The following is a 25,212-nucleotide window of genomic DNA, read 5'->3' as shown; positions in this document are numbered from 1 at the left end:
TTCATTGTTCATTAAACAAATTGCAAAAGATTCACCCACACAGATGTCCGGAATACTGTGGAATTTTGCGATGAAAACAGACGACTTAATAGCTGGCCACAATGCTGTCCCAATATATCCGCTACAATCCGTGACGTCACGCGCAAACGTCATCATACCGAGACGTTTTCAGCAGTATATTACACGGGAAATTTAAAATTGCACTTTACTAATCTAACCCGGCCGTATTGGCATGTGTTGCAATGTTAAGATTTCATCATTGATATATAAACTATCAGACTGTGTGGTCGGTAGTAGTGGGTTTCAGTAGGCCTTTAAGGTATTCAAATGTGATTTCCACAAGCGTCTGTACATGACGAAGAAGGAGAAACACGGGCATGTCTGGATGACTCGCCTCCATATTTGCAGGGGTTAGCTCAGAGTTACGAAACCGCTTTATTACGAAGCTGGCGTTCTTTCTGACGTCCTTTCCAGTGTGGGGCGCGGTCTTTCTGGCGTCACTTCCTCTCCGAACTCAGTTTGTAAACGATCAAAGAGTCCATACAAATCTAAGAGCCGGAGATTCAAGAAATACACGGCGCACTTACCCGTGTACAAATTTGTCCGAGGAGGGGACCTTAAACGATGGTTTAGTGTGGCTAAATAATTATTCGTTTAAGAGGTTATCTGGCTTAGTGTAGACATATAGCCTTAGACTGAATATTTTTTTTTTGTCACACCCCCCGCCCCTCTCCCCAGTGTTTACCTGTTTCTCACCTTTTTTTGTAAGGGACGCCGGAAGTTGGCAGACCCATCAGCGATCCTGTTCTGTCTACCTGTAATGTTTTCTGATCTTGAATGGGATTGTGTTGAAAATCATAATTTCCCCTCGGGGATTAAGAAAGTACTTCTGATTCTGATTCTGATGCATCACTTACAGAGCAGCAACATGCATTTTTCCACGTGCATTCCTACTCATGGGCTCACATTGACTGACATATCTCTATTAGCTCTTTAATGAAGTTATTTTCCAAAATAAATCTCTTACCTGCAGCTTCACCTTGACTCCATCAATGTTGAGGACTTTATTCTGGAAATGAGAAACAAGAAGTGATTATTAGGGTTTCACTGGTGGTGTGAGTGAATGAATAATGTATGACTCCATGAGGCCTTCCCTCCCCCTCCAGAGGATTCACCCTTTATGCTCGCCTCACCTCCTCCTAAAGAGGCCATCCTCTGTGAGACAAGCTTATTTAAGATGGAGCTTCCTGGCACAACAGAGCATTTCAATTCAAATGACTTCCAGAGTAAAATGGAGACAAATAAGGAAAAATGTACCTTTGGATGGTGATGTGTGTTATGTTCTCTGCAGCCCTGACATGTTATCTTTTAAAAATATTGATTTTTGAATCAGTTCAGAATGGGGGTGGGGGAGAGTCATTTTTCCCCAACCCGTCCATTGGTAATTCAGATATAAATCTTCCAAAAGAGCAAGACTTATAATAAAATGGCCATCCTCCTCATATTTGTTTTTGGTCTATTTTGCAAGAAAAAAACAAAAAACCCTGCAATAAATGTCCACTGCAGAGGACGCTGGATCTGAGGAGGATATAAAGTAACATCTGTGCACTGGTGACTACCACAGGTAAAGATGACCCCCCGTCTCCCTGGTTGGGGTTTACGTCACCTGGTACCACGGCAACAGGCAACCCCTTCTGATAAGTGAGACACTGCCGCTTCCCGCAGGCGATGTTTCAGCCGTGGTAAGAAAGTGTGAAATCTGCACGTTCACAGTCTCAGCCGAGCTGCTAGCTACTGTAAATTGTACAGTTTGCTATCTCACAATGAAGTCTCCAAAGAGAGTTCCACGGTTGTCGCTAAGACATAACTCCCAGTGTCCAATGTGGATGATTTATGCTGTTTAATAGACTGTATTTATATTATTCACATGTGAATAATGCTGTATAATAGACTGTATTTATATTATTCACATGTGAATAATGCTGTATAATAGACTGTATTTATATTATTCACATGTGAATAATGCTGTATAATAGACTGTATTTATATTATTCACATGTGAATAATGCTGTATAATAGACTGTATTTATATTATTCACATGTGAATAATGCTGTATAATAGACTGTATTTATATTATTCACATGTGAATAATGCTGTATAAAAGACTGTATTTATATTATTCACATGTGAATAATGCTGTATAATAGACTGTATGTATATTATTCACATGTGAATAATGCTGTATAATAGACTGTATTTATATTATTCACATGTGAATAACGCTGTATAAAAGACTGTATTTATATTATTCACATGTCAAAAATACCTAAGTGTTTATTGTTTATTGTGAGCGAACTGTGGTGCTGAATTTCCCCCAGGGATCAATAAAGTACTTTCTATTCTATTCTATTCTATTCTATTCTATTCTATTCTATTCTATTCTATTCTATTCTGGTGGCTGCAGGATTAGGTCTCTGCTTTTTGCAGATGATGTGGTCCTAAAGCTTCATCTGGCCAGGATCTTCAGCTCTCACTGGATCGGTTCGCAGCCGAGTGTGAAGCGACTGGGATGAGAATCAGCACCTCCAAGTCCGAGTCCATGGTTCTCGCCCGGAAAAGGGTGGAGTGCCATCTCCGGGTTGGGGAGGAGACCCTGCCCCAAGTGGAGGAGTTCAAGTACCTCGGAGTCTTGTTCATGAGTGAGGGAAGAGATCGACAGGCGGATCGGTGCGTCGTCTTCAGTAATGCGGACGCTGTATCGATCCGTTGTGGTGAAGAAGGAGCTGAGCCGGAAGGCAAAGCTCTCAATTTACCGGTCGATCTGCCTTCCCATCCTCGCCTATGGTTATGAGCTTTGGGTTATGACCGAAAGGACAAGATCACGGGTACAAGCGGCCGAAATTAGTTTCCTCCGCCGGGTGGCGGGGCTCTTCCTTAGAGATAGGGTGAGAAGCTCTGACATCCGGGAGGAGCTCAAAGTAAAGCCGCTGCTCCTCCACATGGAGAGGAGCCAGATGAAGTGGTTCGGGCATCTGGTCAGGATGCCACCCGAACGCCTCCCTAGGGAGGTGTTTAGGGCACGTTTGACCGGTAGGAGGCCACGGGGAAGACCCAGGACATGTTGGGAAGACTATGCCCCACTCTCACTCTCAAGATCACAGGTGAGCCGGAGCCAATCCCGGCTGATTTTGGGGGGAGATGGTGTTAGTTGTCAGGCTTTATATCTCAAATTGTGGTATGAAAATTAGGCACGTGCGGTCAAGGTAGTGCAGGTGGTATATTACTATTTGTATATAAAACTGTGTCGCTCATCCATGCGGACTGGACACTGGCCGAGAGTTGGTGGGCGGCCGAGGGTAGAGTCGGCTCTCTGGGTTGCTTTGTTGGGTCTGCTCCTGTCTCTGGCCATGCTCCCCCCACAGAGGTTTATTTTGTATTTACAGAGGTTTATTTTGTATTTCCTTGGCCTCAGTCTGGACCCCCTCTCCAAAGGCCCAGGCTTAGACTGAATATATTTTTTTCTGAACTGTTTGTTTTTGTATTTTTGGTCCAAATCTTCGGAAAAAGACACACTGTGTGCCCTGTACTACAATGCCTTCTGTAGTACTCTGACTTGCCACACTGAGAAATGGGGGCAATTGTGAGCTAAGCAATGCATGTCGCTACCATGTTTTATCAGCGAGAGTTTGTATGTTCTCCCCGTGACTGCGTGGGTTCCCTCCGGGTACTCCGGCTTCCTCCCACCCCCAAAAACATGCAACTGGGGATAGGTGGATTGGCAACACTAAATTTGTTAGGAACTCGCATGGCTGCCGTTCTTGTGACCCCAAGATGCAAGAACCAGGAGAGCGAAGAGGAGGTAAGATGAGTTTTAATCTCATGTAACAGAAAATGAAGCAGTCTTGCATAAACGTTCCAAACATAGAGTGTGATCTTCGAGCACTGAGGAGTGCTCGAGTGAAAACATAAATAGACATATGCTGATTGGCAGCAGGTGTGGACCGGCTGCCAATCAACGGCAGGTCAGTGAACGAACAGTGCTGAGCGGAACAAACAGGAAGTGGAAACCAAAATAAGAGCACTGATAGGAAGTACATTCAAAAACAAGGAAACAAACAGAAATGAAGTGACCGATCGTCACAAAATTGGCCCTGTGATGAGGTGGCAACTTATCCAGGGTGCACACCGCCTTTCGCCCGAATGCAGCTGAGATAGGCTCCAGCACCCCCCGCGACCCCGAAAGGGACAAGCGGTAGAAAATGGACGGATGGATGGAAAGCCAGCCTTTGTGGGTTTTTTTTTTTAGATACAAGAACCATGTTTTAATGCTCTTCTGAATGAATGAATAAGGCAATGGATATATATATATATATATATATATATATATATATATATATATATATATATATATATATATATATATATATATATATATATATATATATATATATATATATATATATATATCCAAAAGAGTGCTTAAAAAATGTATTCACATCTGAATCGCGATTCTTATTTATTACAATTGTAAATCGATTCATAACTTTCAAAAATCTATTAAAACATATTTTTTATAGGAATCAATTTTTAAAATAATGTTTTTAGGCCATCTTCATGCTTACTCGCTGCGTGTATACGTCATACGTCAGCAACCAAAAGGAGATTTCGTAACCTTTCACCTGCTTTGAAAACATTTTATTCTAAATATTATACTAGACGGTCGTTTGAGCACACTGCAGACGGATAGTCCTGTACCTTAATGCTGCATTCACACGCAGGATTCTCACAGTAATGAGGAAAAATTGGCCAATACTACTGTTGTATGGATATTTTTAGTTAATTTAGCCATTATTATGTTGGAAAATGCTTAATTAAGACCAACATATACTTATGTTTATCCTCAAGGATTGTTTCATTCATTTTCATTTTCCTCTATAGAACAGGTAAAAACTCATTGGGATTTAAATCTCTTTTACAGGAGCGACCTGGCTAAGAGGGCAGCAAAAACAGGTTTCATAAATACATACAGTATAACAAGTAAAAACTGTCGCAGTCACACACTATAGTTAAAACCACAAATAGCTTGCAATATAAACATAAATAGACGCAATGGGTAAACAAATAAAACATGTTTAAATAAAAACAATGTAAAAGTTAAAAACAAGTACAGTGCCCAAAAGAAACAGCTTATCGATCTTTAAAATGGACTGAAATTTCCCCAAAGGGATTAGTTCATGTAGCCGCAGATCCTTTTGTAATTTATTCAATGACCATGGAGCAGCATATCTGAAGGTTTTTTTTTACCGAGACTTGTGTTGGTTCCTGGAGCCAACACAAGTCACACCAAGAATGTCCTGTGACCGCAAACTGTAGTGACTGGAATCTCGACACATACAAGAACACAAATAAGGGGAAACCACACCAATAAGTGATTTATAAATAAAACCATCCATGGTGAAAATCTGCAAACTGACAAAGATGGACAGTCTGCCTTTGCATATAAAGTGCAATGGTAGACAAGGTTGCCACAACTAGCAATAAAACGTGAAGCACAGTGATAAACAGTATCTAGTGTTTTCAAATAAGTGTCGGGTGCATTTATAAAAAGCAAGTCTCCATAAACTAGACATAAAAGTGGTCAGAACAAAGCATTTCCTAACTTTTAGGGATAAACAGGATTTGTTTCTAAAGTAAAAAAAAACAATTCAGTTTTAAGATTAGCCACTCTTTAAAATACAAGTTTTCATGAATAACAATCCCCAAGTACTTATATGTCGTGACCATTTCAAGTTCAAGTTCGTATGCATGTTCGAAATAAACTGAAAATGAACTGAACTGAACTGAACCTTACATATATATATATATTATATATATATATATATTATTTTTTTGGAATGTTCAATGGCAGTCGTTTGCCATTTAAAATGAACATCATCTTGGATTTCTCTGCATTTAATTTTAGTTTCAGCTGAGTCAGATGGGACTGAACAACATCAAAAGCAGACTGCAGGAGCTCAAAGGTTTGCGCTATAGCAGGGGAGGAATAGCGTAACGTATTATTTTCGGGCCTCCCTATGCCTGCTGCTAGACTTTTGACAAGAACAAGAAAGTTTGATCATATTATACTTAAGATGGGACGTTAAGGTTTTACTACTTACGTATAAAATACTCCACGGTCTAGCTCCATCCTATCTTGCTGATTGTATTGTACCAAATGTCCCGGCAAGAAATCTGCGTTCTAAGAACTCCGGCTTATTAGTGATTCCCAGAGCCCAAAAAAAGCCTGCGGCCTATAGAGCGTTTTCTATTCAGGCTCCAGTACTCTGGAATGCCCTCCCGGTAACAGTTATAGATGCTACCTCAGTAGAAGCATTTAAGTCCCATCTTAAAACTCATTTGTATACGCTAACCTTTAAATAGACCCCCCTTTTAGACCAGTTGATCTGCCTTCTCTTTTCTGCTCTGTCCCCCTCTCCTGCGTGGAGAGGTTATGCACTGTTCAAAGTTGGGACCCGGGGTGGACCACTCATCTGTGCATCAGTTGGGGACGTCTCTGCGTTGCTGACTTGTCTCCATTCAACCATGGTCCCCTCCAAAGTTTTCATTTTATCCCATTGGGTTGAGTTTTTTCTTGCCCTGATCTGGGATCAGAGCCAAGGATGTTGTTGTGGCTGTTAGAATAATAATGTGTAAGTTATCACACAACTCTTATGCTTAAAGTCCGTTGCTATAGTTATTAGCTATTGTGCTCAAGCTGTACGTTTTCTGTCTGTGCAAGGACACAACTTGTTATCAGCTACGGCATATGAGGGCTTGCCTCGTCGCAGATATTTTGTTTGTCTTAGCCCACTAACAGCCAAGGACTTCAAGGACCTCAACGAAGATAAGACGACAGCACACAGACAAACCAGAGACAAGGCAATCACAAGGCCCCCAGCACATTCCATCACGTATTGTGCGTACTGGAAGCTGCTTTGCATGAAATGCGTGGCCACTCTGTTTGGAGGCGGCCTCAGTGATGTAAACAGGGACCCCCCCCCCCCAAATAAATAGAGGAGCACATGGGACTGTTAGCTCAGAGCGTGGTGGGAGATTGTAACTGAGCGTGCAATCCAAAAACGTCTCTCCTCATTGAGCCAAATTGAACTCTGTCTCTGCATGATTCCTTGCTTCTTGTCTGTTTAATAGATGTCATCAGTGTTTGAACCTGACAGTGGCTTGTGCAGCCCTTTGAGACACTTGTGATTAAGGGCTATATAAATAAACTTTGATCGATTGATTGATTGAATAGTGTACGACCGCGTCATCTGCATAGAAATGGAACGCAGCATCTGACAGAAAATGGATGGATGGATGGATTATTTACATTGATGGGAAACAACAACGGACCTAATATGGAACCCTGAGGTACACCCTTCAATACATGGAGGAAATACGAGGAGGACCCAACAAATTGGAAGCATTGAGTTCTACCGAACAAGTCATTAGAAAACCACTTTACAGCCCTCTGAGATAGGCCAATTATGTGCAGTCTTTGTTAATTACAGCTTAAACACAGCCTTCACTTTGCTCGTTATAATTATTCATTGTCTCACGTTCCCAAACCTCTTGGAAATACAACTCCACAAATATAATGTGCCACATTCAGTAAACACTGGCAGGCTATTGGGCCCTTCGATCGTTGCCGACCCCAAAGGTACAGTACGTCAGTGCAGCCTGTCGTGGAATGACCCCACTTCATGGGAATCATAAATTACAAATGAACAAGGAGCGTTTAGAGGGGCCTGCAAAGTGTGAGTCGATAAAACATTAATGCTGGCACTGTGAGGAGAGGAGATGGAAATGGGTTTGCGTCCCAGACACATTTGTAGTGTTGGTAATGAGAAACATGAACGCACAATATTTACTTGTTCTATGCTTCTCATTCATTCTGCACACCACACATCAAAGCCACTGAGATTTTGAGGATCGACTGGCCCAGAATTCCTTTTAAGAAAACTACCATGACAAGGAAACATTAAAAAAAACAATTTTTTGGCTAGGTCACAAAACAACACAGGTGCACTTTAAAGTATTTTTATTACAGTTGCAGCTAGTTGGCATGGTTCCAGGATGCAGGGAAGGCAGGTGGTGTGTGAGCAGGAGGTCCCTTTTATTAGGTACTAGAAATTTTATTATTACAAAAGAATGATCACCAACGTGGGAAAAGCAGTCAACCCCGGGGTGAAAATTAAAAAAAAAAGGACATCTGAGAACAAGAGGTAGAACATGGATGGATGGATGGATGGATGTTAGGACGAGACGCAAAGTTACACATGAAGAAACTAACTCAGTAATGAGATGGCATACACAGCCCTCAGATGGCGATTGTCAACAGGTGGGTGTGCTAATCACCATACAGAGGCAGGTGGCAGGTACTGGCTGTGTAACGAGGCAGGTGAACCGCACAGGAAGTGGAAAGCAGGGAGCAAGGTGCGCTGACCTTGAAAGTAACACAAAACACTGGGAAAAAAGATAGAGAGCCAGGTTTTCACTGTTGAACTTGTTTCCACAAATAAATACTGGAATGGAAAATGACAACAGTTAAAGTTAACTTAATGTATGATATGGCAGCTGTCAAGTGCATTAATGGCCCCCGTTTACACTGCACACCAAATCTGATTTTTTTTGCCCTCAAGTGACACAGATCTGATTATTTTGGGCCGATCTAAACGCTCCAAAGTGCTTCAAATGTGATCTTTCGGCATCAGATTCAGGCCACATCCGGAGGTAATCTTGAATCTGATTGAAATCTGATCATTTCAAATGGGACTTCAGTCTAAATGCAATGAGACCTGAATGTGACTTTTTTGTCAGCTTTGGGCGAGCTTCGTCATTCGTGTGCGCGGGGAAAGACACAGTCACCAGTGGAAGTGGATATTTCATCACCACATCCGGTTTGGTTGAGCGAAGGCTATTTAAGGTGACCAAATTTTCGGTGCATCATGTTATGATCCGTTGCCCCGGATCATACTTTATTTACGTTTTGATTCAATTGAAGCGGCTGCCGCTGTGGCCTATTCATGGACGCTTTTTTGCGCCAAGAGCAGCGACGCCCGGGACTTTTTGGGGAAATTCCAATTGAAATCAATAGGACCTTCTTCAAAGTTCCACAATTCCCACATTTTTCATCTGATTCAAACTGTTCCAACTTCAAAATATTCAGCCTGTTCAGCAATTGTGTGCTCTACTTCAACAATTCTAAAAAAAAAATCCAGGATTTCAGTTCAACTTCAGCATTGGAGCATTCACACGCAATCCCTTCAGGAATTGCCTCTTCTCGTTGTAATTTGTTATTTTTTTAAAATTATAATTAAAAATATTTTATTTTTTAAAAAGTGTTTTAAAAATATTGAAAAAAAAGCAGTTGTTTTATATGCCCTCTGTAGTCCAAGAAAATAATTTATATTGTTTTTAATGTAAACATTTGGTAAATATCAATAAATATATTCATGCAAAAATTTATATTAATTACATGCTATCTATTATATTATTTATTATTTGCTTTAAACTGACATTATTGCATTTGCAGTCCAGTGCCGTTGTCCACATCTATTTTAATGGCACATTCACATTTTTATAACTTGCAATTGGTTTAGTTATAAATATATAATACAACAAAATAAAAAAAAAAGGTTTTTACATTTGTTTCTAAAGCCTCAGTCCTTTTAAGCCGGAGAGCAAGTGTAGATCACCTTGTCAAACAGAGCACGTGTGCAAACTCTTTAGTGATGCACGGTCACATGTCTGCTTGAAGGCCGCCTGCTTTGAGGAGAAGAAAGTGGAGAAGCCTTGACCTCCTAACTGAGAAGTTATTTTCCAAGATGTGTTTTTTCACACAGTCAAACAATGCTGGCAGCCGCACAGTTCTTTGTGACCATGTTGTGCTTGGTGACTAATGTCGCAGCACAGAGCAGGCTGCAGCACAAGCTGTTGGAAAGAACTTTTAACATTTCTTCTCTCTGCTGTTTTTACCATTTTTATACTCCAAGTGTTCCAAATTAGACAAATAATTAGGACCTAATTCATTATAGGTTTGCATGTACTAGGGTATACCGGTATTAGTATTGTACCGCAATACTAATGAATCATTTTCGGTACGATACCGTCGTGACATTCAGGCCCGGCCCTAACCAATCTGGCGCCCTAGGCAAGATTTTAGGTGGCACCCCCCCCACATCGGCAGTGAAGTGTATATACTCACAAGAAACCGAATAGCTTTGTCTTTGACCTTTTTTTTTTACTTAAAGAAAGCAAATTAACAATCAGAATAGTTAACAAGATAAAAAAAAAATATTGATGAATAAATGAATACAAAAAATAAAAAATGAATATAAGAAATACAATATTTTTTACATACATAAACACAAAATAAAACGTGTCAACAAGTTGCATAAAATAAATTAAAAATACAATATAAATAAGGCACTGCACAAAACAAGATATCAAACCAGTATGATTTTAACAACTGTATTACAAAAAAAGGGGATCCTACAGAGTTCTCTATTTGTGCTTTTTAATATTGCATTAACTAGAATGACTTACAAATTACTGTACACCAGGGAGTACTGTAATTACCTAACGTTACATTATTATTTTCCATAACAATTTAGCCCCCTCCACAATATTAACCCGACGTTAAAACAGAACTAGCTATTTATTGATTAGCAATTGCCGAATCATGTAACATTAGCTTAATGCTAAAAAGCCAGGTTACAATCACATTCTGTAACAGAAATTTCATGTAGGCTAACGTTACCTACCTGCTACCTCTGTCTTTTTCTCGTTTATCCTCTTCTTTTCTCTTTTTTCTTCCCTGGGCACCTGACAGTTTTGGCCGTTTTGACATCTTGTGTTGATTTTTTTATGTGGTGATGTCCAAAAAGAGTCATGATACGGGAAGGGAGGGGGCGCACCGTGCCGGGGGAGGGGGGGCGTAATGTTGTAACAAATAATATTTCTATCAAATAGGCTTTACTTTGCATTTTAATTAACGTGGGATTATTTTATGTATTTAGAAATAATAGTACCAACTTTTTTTTTTTTTTTTTTCCTCCAACATTTGTGGCACTGGCGTGGCGCCCCCTGATGGACGACGCCCTTAGCATTTGCCTATACGGCCTATGCCACGGGCCGGCCCTGGTGACATTGCTGGTTTACGAGCAGAGGAGCATGTTCGGCAGCGCAAAATCACGGAGTACTTACAAGCAGACACAGTGTGTAGACAGAAAAGGGAGAACGGACGCATTTTGGCCTACAAACTAAAGATACAAGTGAAGTTATAACACTGAAACACCCTCAAGAGGTGCTTTAAGAAATGGCTAGCTAGCTAGCCGTCGGCAGTTTTTTAGCGATTTCTAAATCACTACTCCTCGTCTCTATGGCGACAAATAAAGTAAGTTTCTTACAAGTATCATCCCTGCAGGACGAGGAATAGCTAAACATGCTTCACTACACACCGTAGCTCACCGGCGTCAAAATGTAAACAAACGCCATTGGTGGATCGACACCTAACATCCACTGTAATGATACCAGTACAGGAGCGTATCTAGTCGATACTACTATGATTACGTCGATATTTTTTGGCATCACAACATCTTCTTTCATTTTTTTAAAGTTTATATTATATTTACAAACTCAGGAAGTATGTCCCTGGGCACATGAGGACTTTGAATATGACCAATGTATGATCCTCTAACGACTTGGTATCGGATTGATACCCAAATTTGTGGTATCATCCAAAACTAATGTAAAGTATCAAACAACAGAAGAATAAGTGATTATTACATTTTCACAGATGTGTAGATAGAACACGTTAAAATAGAAAGTAAGCAGATATTAGCAGAACAAGTAGATTAATAATTATCTTTCTACCACTTGTCCTTAATAATGTTGACAAAATAATAGAATGGAAAATGACACAATATGTTACTGCATATGTCAGCAGACTAATTAGGAGCCTTTGTTTGTTTACTTACTACTAAAAGACAAGTTGTCTAGTATGTTCACTATTTTATTTAAGGACAAACTTGCAATAAGAAACATATGTTTAATGTACCCTAAGATGTTCTGTTAAAATAAAGCCTATAATGGAATTTTTTTGTGGTGCCCTTTATTTAGAAAAGTAAAGGACTATGCTTTAGCGTGTTACTACCCACCTCTGAGAGTTCGCAGCTAGCTAAATTGTCAAAGCAATTCGAGCGTATCACTGCTTGTCTGCAACATACTGAAGCAGAAAATGTCGATAACACCAGCTGAGCATGTTGAAACAACATCTAAACGGCTGATATTTATGCATGAAAATACGGAAAAGCTGCTGATGGTGTGTTTGACGGAGAAGCAGCTGGAAGGAGATACTGAACAAGTCCACTCTCCAAGTGTTGTACATCATTATTACATTCTTTTGCATTGTTTTTTTTTCAAGATTATTAATCCAAAAGTTTTTTCTCATATTAAAAGGCAAGTTAAATGTTAAAGTTGTGCTGTTGGACATTCATTTAACTTATTTCAATGGATGATGTTGATTTGAGATGCAAGTGTTTTGAGCTAAGAGCTTCATCACAGAACAAATTAAGCTTGTAAATTGAGGTACTACTGTTATTAATGTTTGTGTTCCTGACGCTGATAATTCAACAAAGAGTACAAATTTGTAATTTCTCTCATTTTTTAATATCAACATTATTTCCTTGTCCTTCTTGTGCTGCCCTAGCTTTTTGCTTTGGCTCCGTACTCCTTCCAAACCTGGGTTAAATATTCATGCGTGTGCCTCCAGATCACAGTGACATTAGACCAGCAGGGGGCCAAGCTACTTTTTTTTATAATTACAAACCCTGTCGGACACATATTGGTTATGCACAAACACTTTCATATATACCAACCAAAACTATTTTCCAAGATGAGAAGGGAAAAGGCTTTTAAAGGAATTAAATATGCTGAATATTCATGCAGCGTCTGCAGTAGCTCCCTCCTCTCTATTACAATCCGCTTTTACTACCACTTGCTGCATAATTGCACTTTAATTGCACCCTCTCACAACAGGCTTGAAAACAGAGAAATACTGTATCTCATATTGATGTGAATAATGCCATGTGGCATCCTTACATACAATAAATATGCGGGTTTGTCACTTCTTATATACTTTTTGTGTAATTTGTTAGTCCACGCAATAATTTTGTTGCATTTTCTATTGCAGTACTTCAGAGGTTGCATTGTATTTTGAGCCAATTTCAAAGATTAAATCAAATCTACTTTAGATCAGGGATGAATTGTTTTCTTAAATAATGTAAAAACAATTATGCACAAAGTTTTATAACCATTTGACAAATGGTTAATGACTAATGGATAGTATATATATATATATATATATATATATATATATATATATATATATATATATATATATATATATATATATATATATATATATATATATATATATATATATATGTATATATATATACATATATGTATATATGTATATATATGTATATATATATGTACATATATACATATATACATATATATAACTCAGCCACAAAGTGGTAGGCCACACAAACTGACAGAGAGGGGTCAGCGGATGCTGAAGCGCATAGTGCAAAGAGGTCGCCGACTTTCTGCACGGTCAGTTACTACAGAGCTCCAAACATCATGTGACCTTCCAATTAGCCCACGTACAGTACGCAGAGAGCTTCATGGAATGGGTTTCCATGGCCGAGCAGCTGCATCTAAGCCATACATCACCAAGTCCAATGCAAAGCGTTGAATGCAGTGGTGTAAAGCACGTCGCCACTAGACTCTAGAGCAGTGGAGACGCCTTCTCTGGAGTGATGAATCACGCTTTTCCATCTGGCAATCTGATGGACGAGTCTGGGTTTGGAAGTTGCCAGGAGAACGGTACATTTCGGACTGCATTGTGCTGAGTGTGAAATTTGGTGGAGGAGGAATTATAGTGTGGGGTTGTGTTTCAGGAGTTGGACTTGGCCCCTTAGTTCATGTAATAATCATGTGTATATTATCACACAACTTTAGAATGCTTAAAGTCTGTTGCTATAGTTATTAGCTATTGTGCTCAAGCTTTACTTTTTCTATCTGTGCAAGGACAAAAACTTCTTGTCTGAGGGGTGGCGTCAGCCGCAGATGTTATCTTTGTTGTAGCCCGCTAACAGCCAAGGACTTCAAGGACCTCAACGAAGATAAGATGACAGCACGCAGACGAAGCAGAGACAAGGCGAAATCACAAGGCCCCAGCACATTCCGTCACGTAATGTGCGTATTGGAGCTGTTTTGCATGATATGTGTGACCATTCCTTTTAGAGGCGGCCTCAGTGATGTTGACTGGGGAACTCCTGAATAAATAGAGGGACGCGGGAGCTGTACCTTAGAGCGTAGGGCGAGACTGTGACTAAGTGTGCAGCTCCATGCGTTCTCCCCATGAGCTAAATTGAACTCTGTCTCTGCATGATTCCTTGCTTCTTGTCTGTTTAATAGATGTCATCAGTGTTTGAACCTGACAAGCGGGCCCCTTCCTCATCCAACATGACTGTGCACCAGTGCACAAAGCAAGGTCCATAAAGACATGGATAACAGAGTCTGGTGTGGGTGAACTTGACTGGCCTGCTCAGAGTTCCGACCTGAACCCGATAGAACACCTTTGGGATGAATTAGAACGGAGACTGAGAGTCAGACCTTCTCGACCAACATCAGTGTGTGACCTCACCAATGCGCTTTTGGAAGAATGGTGGACAATTCCTATAAACACACTCCGCAACCTTGTGGACAGCCTTCCCAGAAGAGTTGAAGCTATAATAGCTGTAAAAGGGGGATCGACATCATATTGAACCCTATGGGTTAGGAATGGGATGGCACTTCAAGTTCATATGTGAGTCAAGGCATCTGGCCAAATACTTTTGGCAACATAGTGTATATTTTTTCTGGGTTTCAGACCTTTTGGATGTACAAATCTCTCAAAAAAATTCTTACACTCACCTCGAGCCCTGGCAATGTTTCTTTTTTTGCCAGTCTATATGTTCCATGGAAAGCCTTCATATCTCAGGCTTCTGCACGCAACGTCTGGCGAGACGTGTTCACTTTCCACGCTACAACGCTGGTCATCCATCATACTCTTTGTTATTCCTCACCCCCCCCCCCCGCTGCCATTCTTTTAACTGTCAAAGGCAAACGCTTTCCATCCACTTTAAACTGAATGCGGCAGTTAAATATATGAGAAGGGAAGTCATCTCGGCTATAAACCTAATGAGTCCCAAACGTTGTTTACTGAAGAAAAACAACAACAAAACAACTATACTGCTTTTAGCTTGAGCCTGGATTTAGTGCGTAAACACTCGGTAATTAACTGTGAAGGAAGTAAATAAGAATAAAGGATAAATCTTTTACAGAATAATTTCACTGCTATCTCCTGCACCTTTTTCAATGATCAGTAAAGAGCAGTGATGGACAACATCCCCCAGTACTCACTTCTAGATCTCTCCAGGCCCCTAACAGGGTCTTATGTAACTACCTTTTTTCCTCCTTCCTTCCATCACAACATTGTTTGACTCATGCAGACTGTAATATTATTTGTGAGGATGACACGCACTCAAGTCTACTTGATGTCCAAAAAAAAAAGCGTTCAACGTCAACATTTGAATGTGATATGATATATTTGGGATAAACATACCTCAGAAGCAGACAAGAAAGTGTTGTGGTTGTGATAGTATCATTTTTTTTTTTTTTGCCCATCATCCACAATCCCTATGTTTTTCCCTTTTATGAGCGTTCTAAATAGTAAAATACTGCGTCTAAGAGGCGGCTAACAATGCAGGTTATGGTGATACTGTCATAATCTTTCATGACAGTTATTATTAGTTTCTTGTAGTGTTGTTTTGGTACCGGTACCGGTAGCATAATTATTTTGATACTTTTCGGTACTTTTTGATACTTTTCTAAATAAAGGGGACCACAAAAAAATTGCATTATTGGCTTTATTTTAACAAAAAAATCTTAGGGTACATTAAATATATGTTTCTTATTGCAATTTTGTCCTTACATAAAATAGTGAACATACAAGACAACTTGTCTTTTAGTAGTAAGTAAACAAACAAAGGCTCCTAATTTAGTCCGCTGACATATGCAGTAACATATTGTGTCATTTTCCATTCTATTATATTGTCAAAATTATTAAGGAAAAGTGGTAGAAAATGAATTATTAATCTACTTGTTCATTTACTCTTAATATCTGCTTACTTTCTGTTTTAACATGTTCTATCTACACTTCCATTAAAATGTAATAATCACTTATTCTTCTGTTCTTTGATACTTTACATTAGTTTTGGATGATACCACAAATTTGGGTATCAATCCAATACCAAGTAGTTACAGGATCATACATTGGTCATATTCAAAGTCCTCATGTGTCCAGGGACATATTTTTTGAGTTTATAAACAAAATATGATAAAAAACGAAATAAGATGTTGTGATGCCAAAAAATATTGACGCAATCATAGTAGTATCGACTAGATACGTTCCTGTACTTGGGATCATTACAGTGGATGTCAGGTGTAGATCCACCAATGGCGTTTGTTTACATTGTGACGCCGGTGACTTACGGTGTGTAGTGAAGCATGTTTAGCTATTCCTCGTCCTGCAGGGATGATACTTGTAAAAAACGTACTTTATTTGTTGCCATGGAGACGAGGATTAGTGATTTAAAAGTAGCTAAAACACTGCAGACTGCGGATAAACGTTCGCCGCCAGCTAGCTAGCCATGTCTTAAAGCATCTCTTCCTGTGTCATGTCTGTGTTCATGTTTTTGTTTGGCCATGTGCTGTTTTGTTTTTTGGACACTTCCTTAGTTCCTTGTTTCACTTCCTGGTTTTGTTTGTCACCATAGCAACCATTAGTTTCACCTGTTCCACGTTTGGACTCACACACACCTGTCTCACGTTTTCACAGTCATGTCACGCACCTGTTCACAGTTAGTCACGCACCTGTTTTCACTTATCATGTCACTATATAGGCTTTTCTGTTTCTGTTGTTCGTCCTGGCGACATCACACATTCATGCTATGTTCACAGTTCCTTGTCACGTAAGTTTTTGTTTGTTTAATGTTCATAGTTCTCCGCCATTGTGCGCGCCTTTTGTTTTCCTAGTCAAGTTTTTTTACCTCCGCTGTGAGCGCCTTTTGTTTGTACCTTTTGTTTGAGTTTATAGTAATAATTAAACTATGTCTTTACCTGCACGCCACGTCCGTTCCAATTCTTTTGCACCACGGGAGAGCAAACCACGCCATAGACCCAGTCGTGACATCCTGAGGGCGTTTCAGTGTTATAACTTCACCTTTATCTTTAGTTTTTAAGAAAAAATGTGTCCATTCTCCCTTTTCCGTCTACACGCCGTGTCTGCTTGTAAGTACTCCGTGATTGTGCGCTGCCGAACATGCTCGTCTGCTTGTAAACCAGCAATGTCACGACGTGATGACGACGGGGCGGTTGTGGTATAGTACCGAATATGATTCATTAGTATCGCAGTACTATACTAATACCGGTATACCGTACAACCCTAGTCCCTACCTTGTTGCTTTGTGTGCACTTCCCTGCTGCCCTGTTTTTTTTGGTGGTATTTTCCCCAATAAAGTTTTTTTTATACCTGCACTTTGCCTGCTGTGTCTGCATCCTGTGGTCCAGATCGACACAGACCATAACAGATACAATCTATTGCGCCTATAAAAAAAACAAACATCCAAAAACATGCAATACCATTGTATATACACGCTGTAAATATGTTTGTAATATATACAGTATTTGGGCATTTTATGTATCCCCGTGAATTATTTATTCATTTATTTAACGTTTCAAATAAGAACATACAACGTCTGCTCTCAGTGGGATGCCGACTGATGGGATGGTTGTTTCTTTCAGCACTTGAGGTGCTCAATTCAAAATAATCCTCACTCCTCAAATATTAATGAGAGTAATTTTGCGACGCTGCGTTCCATTTGTTGAGAGCCAAGTAAAAAAAAACAACATTGAGTATCACTTTCGTAGTGTGTGGATTTTCAAAGTCGACCAACTTCCCATCTCAGTTAAGTTAAAGTTAAAATACTCATGATTGTCACACACACAATAGGTGTGGCAAGATTATCCTCTGCATTTGACCCATTACCCTTGATCACCCCCTGGGAGGTGAGGGGAGCAGTGGGCAGCAGCGGTGGCCGCGCCCGGTAATTGTCACAATATTCTAGAATACAGGTGAGATGCATGATTTTTATATAAACATTTCTCCTCCTCCTCCTCCTCCTCCTCCTCCTCCTCCTCTTCTTCTTCTTCTTTTTCTTCATCATCATCGTCAGCCGTTCCCTACCACCATTATTAACAGCTCAAGCTAGCGGGGTTGGCATAGCTCGGTTGGTAGAGTGGCCATGTCAGCAATTTGAGGGTTCCAGGTTCGATTCCCGCTTACGCCATCCTAGTCACTGCCGTTGTGTCCTTGGGCAAGACACTTGACACACCTGCTCCTAGTGCAGGTGTCGGCAACCCAAAATGTTGAAAGAGCCATATTGGACCAAAAAAAACAAAAACAAATCTGTCTGGAGCCGCAAAAAATTAAAAGCCATATTACATGTGTCATGAGATATAAATTTAATTAAGAGGACTTAAAGGAAACTAAATTAGCTCAAATATAGCTGCAAATTAGGCGTAATGATGCAATATGTACATATAGCTAGCCTAAATAGCATGTTAGCATCGATTAGCTTGCAGTCACTCAGTGACCAAATATGTCTGATTAGCACTCCACACAAGTCAATAACATCAACAAAACTCACCTTTGTGCATTCATGCACAATGTTAAAAGTGTGGTGGACAAAATGAGACAGAAAAAGAAGTGGCATAAAACACGTCCTAGAAAGTCGGAGAAAGTCATACATGTAAACAAGCTAAGGTGAGTTCAAGGACCGCCAAAATTAGTAGGAAAAAACGGCGCTCGTCAAATACTTGAATCAGTGAAGCATGTTTAGTATAAACAGTGTGCTTTATAACAATTAGGGAGGTTTGTGTCATGTTTGTCCTCCTACAGAAACCATATTAGAACAAAAAATATATGTTTTCCCGCTCATCTTTTTCCATTTTTCATACATTTTTGAAAAAGCTCCAGAGAGCCACTAGGGCGGCGCTAAAGAGCCGCATGCGGCTCTAGAGCCGCGGGTTGCCGACCCCTGTCCTAGTGCCACCTACACTGGTTTAAATGTAACTTAGATATTGGGTTTCACAATGTAAAGCATTTGAGTCACTAGAGAAAAGCGCTATATAAATATAATTCACTTCACACTTCACTAGCTAGTAGCTGGTCAAGACGCCCGGGAAGTAGTTCCTCTGTGTTAGCTCTTGCAATAACGATGTAGCTATAGCTTGGTTATTATCCAGGTCACCGCATCTAAATGGAGCGTTGTTGGATATTAATCGCATTGTTAGCCGCCCCTTACTAGCAGTTTTTCACTACTTAGTAGTTAACACACATAAAAAGGGAAGACGTGTGTCTTCTTGCCTCACATAGGAATAGAAGAAGTTTAGTTTTCTTATGAGGGATAATTTCATTATGCACTTTGTTATAAACTTGGCTTCATAGCAGTTTTTTACTGTAAAAAAATATATAAAATTTTCGCACCACAAGTCTCTAGGATGGGCTGCAGTTATTTAGACTTGTTTTAAAACATGTATTGTGCCATTAGTACCTCTAATTCAATTTAATTGAACAGATTGTGTTTAATGATGCAGAGCTGACAAATGCCTGGAATGGTACTAGATTAAAAAAGGCATCAGGTTCTATAGTATGGCAAATGCATGTTAACGCTCTTGCATGCCATCCCTCACTTGCAGAACTTGACAGTGCGAGTGAACTGAAGCGACAGTCTGATTGAAATGCACGGGCAGCCTTGACCTGAGGGACCGCCTATCCCTCAACGCTTCTGTTCAATGTGTGAGCAAAATGTGAAATAGTTCCAACCAAATCAGCATTCTCTCAATGTTACAGTGGTAACCGACGGCGTTAGTCACAGATAGTTAGCCTCTGAGATGGGTCTCGACTTACATACACTTGTAAAGAACATCATGTCGTGGCTGTCTTGAGTTTCCAAAAATTTCTACAGAACTTTCCTCCAGAAGGTCTTATCTTTGTCCATGTGATGTCAGATGAAACTAAAATTGAGCTGTTTGGCCTCAATACCCAGCAATATGTTTGGAGGAGAAAAGGTGAGGCCTTTAATCTCAGGAACACCATGCGTACCGTCAAGCATGGTGGTGGTAGTATTATGCTCTGGGCCTGTATTGCTGCCAATGGAACTGGTGCTTTACAGAGAGTAAATGGGACAATAAAGAAGGAGGATTACCTCCAAATTCTTCAGGACAACCTAAAATCATCGGCCCGGAGGTTGGGTCTTGGGCGCAGTTGGGTGTTCCAACAGGACAATGACCCCAAACACACATAAAAAGTGGTAAATGAATGGCTAAATCAGGCTAGAATTAAGGTTTTAGAATGGCCTTTCCAAAGTCCTGACTTAAACGTGTGGACAATGCTGAAGAAACAAGTCCATGTCAGAAAACCAACACATTTAGCTGAACTGTGTCATGATCTGTGGTCTAGATCATGTTTTGTTTAGAATAGAATAGAATAGAATAGAATGGACTTCATTGTCATTATATTTGCACATAACAAGATTAAGGACTCCAAATTAAGGTGCGGAACAAATATGGGGTAAAAAATAAATTACACAAGAGGTAATAGTGAAGAAAAAACAAACAAAAAAAAAACAAACAATTGAAATTAACAGACTACTATCCAATAAAAATAATAAGCAATCCTGTACAATATACAAAACACTATAGAAATACAAAATACTGTACAATATACAGTACAAGACAGGAGTACCGGAGTAAAAAATAACAATCAGTGTCGGATGTATTGCACTCGAAGGGTAATATTGCACAGTAGGGTATTAGGGTAGGATATTGTATAGGGGTGAATTATTATTATAAGTTAGAGTTCAGGATGGTGACAGCTCTGGGAAAGAAGCTTGTTTAGTTATGTTCTGTTTGTTTAAGACTCCATAGTTCCTGTTTTTTCGCTCCCTTGTTTGGTCACCATGACGACCGATTAGTTTCACCTGTCCTCATGTGACTCACACACCTGGCTCTAATCATGAGACTATTATTCAAGCCTGTCATTTTTAGTTAGTCGTCCTGGTGACATTGATACTCTGGATTGACATTGTTCATACTCTGATTTGGCTCTGTTCATGGCATTGTTTCATGCTCGGCCAAGTAAGTTTTGTTTCATGTCCATAGTTTCTGCCTAAGTGTTAGTTTTTGTTTCCTTAGCCAAGTTGTGCCTTGTTTGTACCTTTTTTGAGCAGAAATTAAAAATGTTCATACCTTCAAGCCATAACTGGTCTAGTCCGATTGCATCCCGGGAAAACAAACCTCGTAGCAAGCTGCGTACAAGTCCACGTCCTGACAAACTGCACCAATTTTGTCAAGAGGAGTGGTCAAAAACTCAACCAGAAGCTTGCCAGAAGCTTGTGGATGGCTACCAAAAGCGCCTTATTGCAGTGAAACTTGCCAAGAAACATGTAACTAAATATTAACATTCCTGTATGTATACTTTTGACCCAGCAGATTTGGTCACATTTTCAGTAGACCCATAATAAATTCATAAAAGAACCAAACTTCATGAATGTTTTTTGTGACCAACAAGTATGTGCTCCAATCACTCTATCACAAAAAATAAGAGTTGTAGGAATTATTGGAAAATCAAGACATCCATGACATTATGTCTTTCACAAGTGTATGTAAACTTTTGACCGCGACTGTACAGTATATTGTGCAACGTAGTTCACATCACCTTGACCTATGAACCCCTAGTAATCACTTCTCACTCTCAAACTTGCTAAAACCAGAAAGTTGTGTACTTATTATGTGCACAACAAGCGTACCATGAATAGCAGTCAGTCCCTTTTATGCAGATTTCACTCTGATGGTGTTATTTTTGGCTGTATTTGATATGCATATATGTGCAGGGGGTGGAGGGGCTATGAGTCAGGAAAAGACATTTGGATGATTTTAAAAATGGTAATGAGCCTCGGCCTGAAGAGGTTTTTGGATGTACAGTCATGGTCAAAAATGTACATACACTTGTAAAGAACATAATGTCATGGCTGTCTCGAGTTTCCAATCATTTCTACAACTCTTGTTTGTTTGTGATAGAGTGATTGCAGCACATACTTGTTGGTCACAGTTAGAATAATACATAATGTTGGATATAGAGAACATACAAACCCTTTATTTATTGAATCGAAAATACTGAAATTCCATGACATAGTGAATTTGCAAACAGCTAAAATTATACACAAAGCAAACTATAACCTGCTACCCAAAAATATACAACAATTCTTCTCAACAAAGTGGGGGTGGGGGTGGGGGGGTTTAGGTTTGGTTGATATCAGCACTTCAGTCATCAACAATTGAATCATCTGAGAAATGGACATTGTAACAGTGTAGGTCTGACTTGGTAGGATATGTACAGCGAGCAGTGAACATGGTGAGCTCAGAAGGCATAAGAACAAGTATATACATTTGATTATTTACAATTGAGTATTTACAATCCGGGGAGGTGGGATGTGGTGGGGGGAGGGTGTTAGTCTCGGGTTGTAGTTGCCTGGAGGTGTTCTTTTAGTGCGGTTTTGAAGGAGGATAGAGATGCACTTTCTTTTACACCTGTTGGGAGTGCATTCCATATTGATGTGGCATAGAAGGAGAATGAGTTAAGATTTGTAGGTATACATGAGCTCATTTAATATCCTTTACTTTTATCCACTTTGTAAATAATTTAGTTGTCCATGTTTCATGACACATCTGTCTGTAATATTGGCTGCATTTCAGATAGTTGTTTGTGTGCCATGTTGTTCCAGACCACAGCAAACAAATACCACAAATAAATACTACATTTCAACATTTCTGTCAACGAAGATTTGCTTCAGCCTGTGACACATAGTCATTTTGATAGTAGGCTATTGTAGCTAATATAGACACTTACGTCATGTGTTGCCTTTATTATAACTAGGGATGTCCGATAATATCGGACTGCCGATATTATCGGCCGATAAATGCTTTAAAATGTAATATCTGAAATTATCGGTAACGGTTTCAAAATTATCGGTATCGGTTTCAAAAAGTAAAATGTATGACTTTTTAAAACGCCGCTGTGTACACGGACGTAGGGAGAAGTACAGAGCACCAATAAACCTTAAAGGCACTTCCTTTGCGTCTTGGCCCAGTCACATAATATCTACGGCTTTTCACACACACAAGTGAATGCAAGGCATACTTGGTCAACAGCCATATATGTCACACTGAGGGTGGCCGTATAAACAACTTTAACACTGTTTCAAATATGCGCCACACTGTGAACCCAAACCAAACAAGAATGACAAACACATTTCGGGAGGGACATCCGCACCGTAACACAACATAAACACAACAGAACAAATACCCAGAACCCCTTGCAGCACTAACTCTTCCGGGACACTACAATATACACCCCCCGGTATCCCCTACCCTAAACCCCACCCCCCAACCCCGCCCACCTCAACCTCCTCATGCTCTCTCAGGGAGAGCATGTCCCAAATTCCAAGCTGCTGTTTTGAGGCATGTTAAAAAAATAATGCACTTTGTGACTTCAATAATAAATATGGCAGTGCCATGTTGGCATTTTTTTTCCCATAACTTGAGTTGATTTATTTTGGAAAACCTTGTTACATTGTTTAATGCATCCAGCGGGGCATCACAACAAAATTAGGCATAATAATGTGTTAATTCCACGACTGTATATATCGGTATCGGTTGATATCGGAATCAGTAATTAAGAGTCGGACAATATCGGAATATCGGCAAAAAAGCCATTATCGGACATCTCTAATTATAACACTTATATAAGATTTTTAAAGTCATTTTGATAGTAGGCTATTATAGCTGATATAGACACTTACATCATGTGTTGCCTTCATTATAACACTTATATAAGACTTTTAAAGTCATTTTAAAAGTATGCTATTATAGCTAATATAGGCACTTATGTCATGTGTTGCCTTCATTATAACACTTATACACGGCTTTTAACGGCTGAAGTGTTGATATCAACCAAACCTAACCCCTCCCCCCACATCCCACACCCCGGATTGTAAATAATGTAAATAATTCAATGTATATACTCTGATGATTATCTTGTGTGATGACTGTATTATGATGATAGTATATATCTGTATTATGAATCAATTTAAGTGGACCCCGACTTAAACAAGTTGAAAAACTTATTCGGGTGTTACCATTTAATGGTCAATTGTACGGAATATGTACTATACTGTGCAATCTACTAATAAAAGTTTCAATCAATCAATCAATTAATCAATCAATCAATCAATCAATTTTTGCGGCTGCAGACAGATTTGGTATTTGTATTTTTGGTCCGATATGGCTCTTTCAACGTTTTGGGTTGCAGACCCCTGCGTTATACCAATGGTGACAACATGCCCAGTTGCAGACCCCTGCGTTATACCAATGGTGACAACATGCCCAGTTGTAAATATTGATTTGTCATGCGACCTCTGACCCCCTTAATACCGAGCCAATCACAGCTCCTAGACTAAGGTGCAATTCATCACAAAGCTCGCACCCCCCTGTGGTGTGTTTCGTGTTGTGGTCAATCAATCGACATTGATAACTTGCTCAGGGGCCCAATGACCCGGAATAATGCTGCACAGACCTCAAGCAGGCCTCAAAAGTGGACCAGAGATGATGAAGAGAAGTCTTATTTATACGTGATTCCCTTTGGAGATTATTTTTGTTGTGTGCTCCAGGTTATGTGAATTATTACCCCGTTTATATACATCCCAACTTTAATATGCCGTCTATAATAGTGACTCACAAGCCACCCTCGACGCAATGACTCACCTTTTTAATATCACCTCTGACATGTGCATGTTAAACTTCGCGCCCACAGTCACTCGCTATTAGCTTTCCTCCGACCCCTCCTGGCTCATGCCCACAAATTATGGCGGCTGACATTTAATGTCGCTAAGCTGCCGAGAGCGCCGCACGCACATTCTCAAGTGCTACTGTTAGCCGGG

The 25,212-nt window shown here is 39.8% G+C and overlaps 1 protein-coding gene across 1 annotated transcript in view; it reads right to left on the bottom strand.

Annotated features, from left to right (window-relative positions):
* Positions 1-25,212, bottom strand: part of LOC133642213 (ras-related protein Rab-26-like) — a 139,131-nt gene that overhangs the window by 76,175 nt on the left and 37,744 nt on the right. Inside the window, exon 3 of the mRNA XM_062036294.1 lies at positions 1,028-1,069. Within this exon, the coding sequence (XP_061892278.1) occupies positions 1,028-1,069 (42 nt within the window). The remainder of the gene's footprint in view (positions 1-1,027; positions 1,070-25,212) is intronic.

The sequence above is a fragment of the Entelurus aequoreus genome, linkage group LG25, assembly GCF_033978785.1.
Source record: "Entelurus aequoreus isolate RoL-2023_Sb linkage group LG25, RoL_Eaeq_v1.1, whole genome shotgun sequence".
In the NCBI taxonomy this organism is placed as follows: domain Eukaryota; kingdom Metazoa; phylum Chordata; class Actinopteri; order Syngnathiformes; family Syngnathidae; genus Entelurus; species Entelurus aequoreus.
The sequence above is the reverse complement of the archived record's forward strand: the minus strand, read 5'-3'. Positions and strand labels throughout refer to the sequence as shown.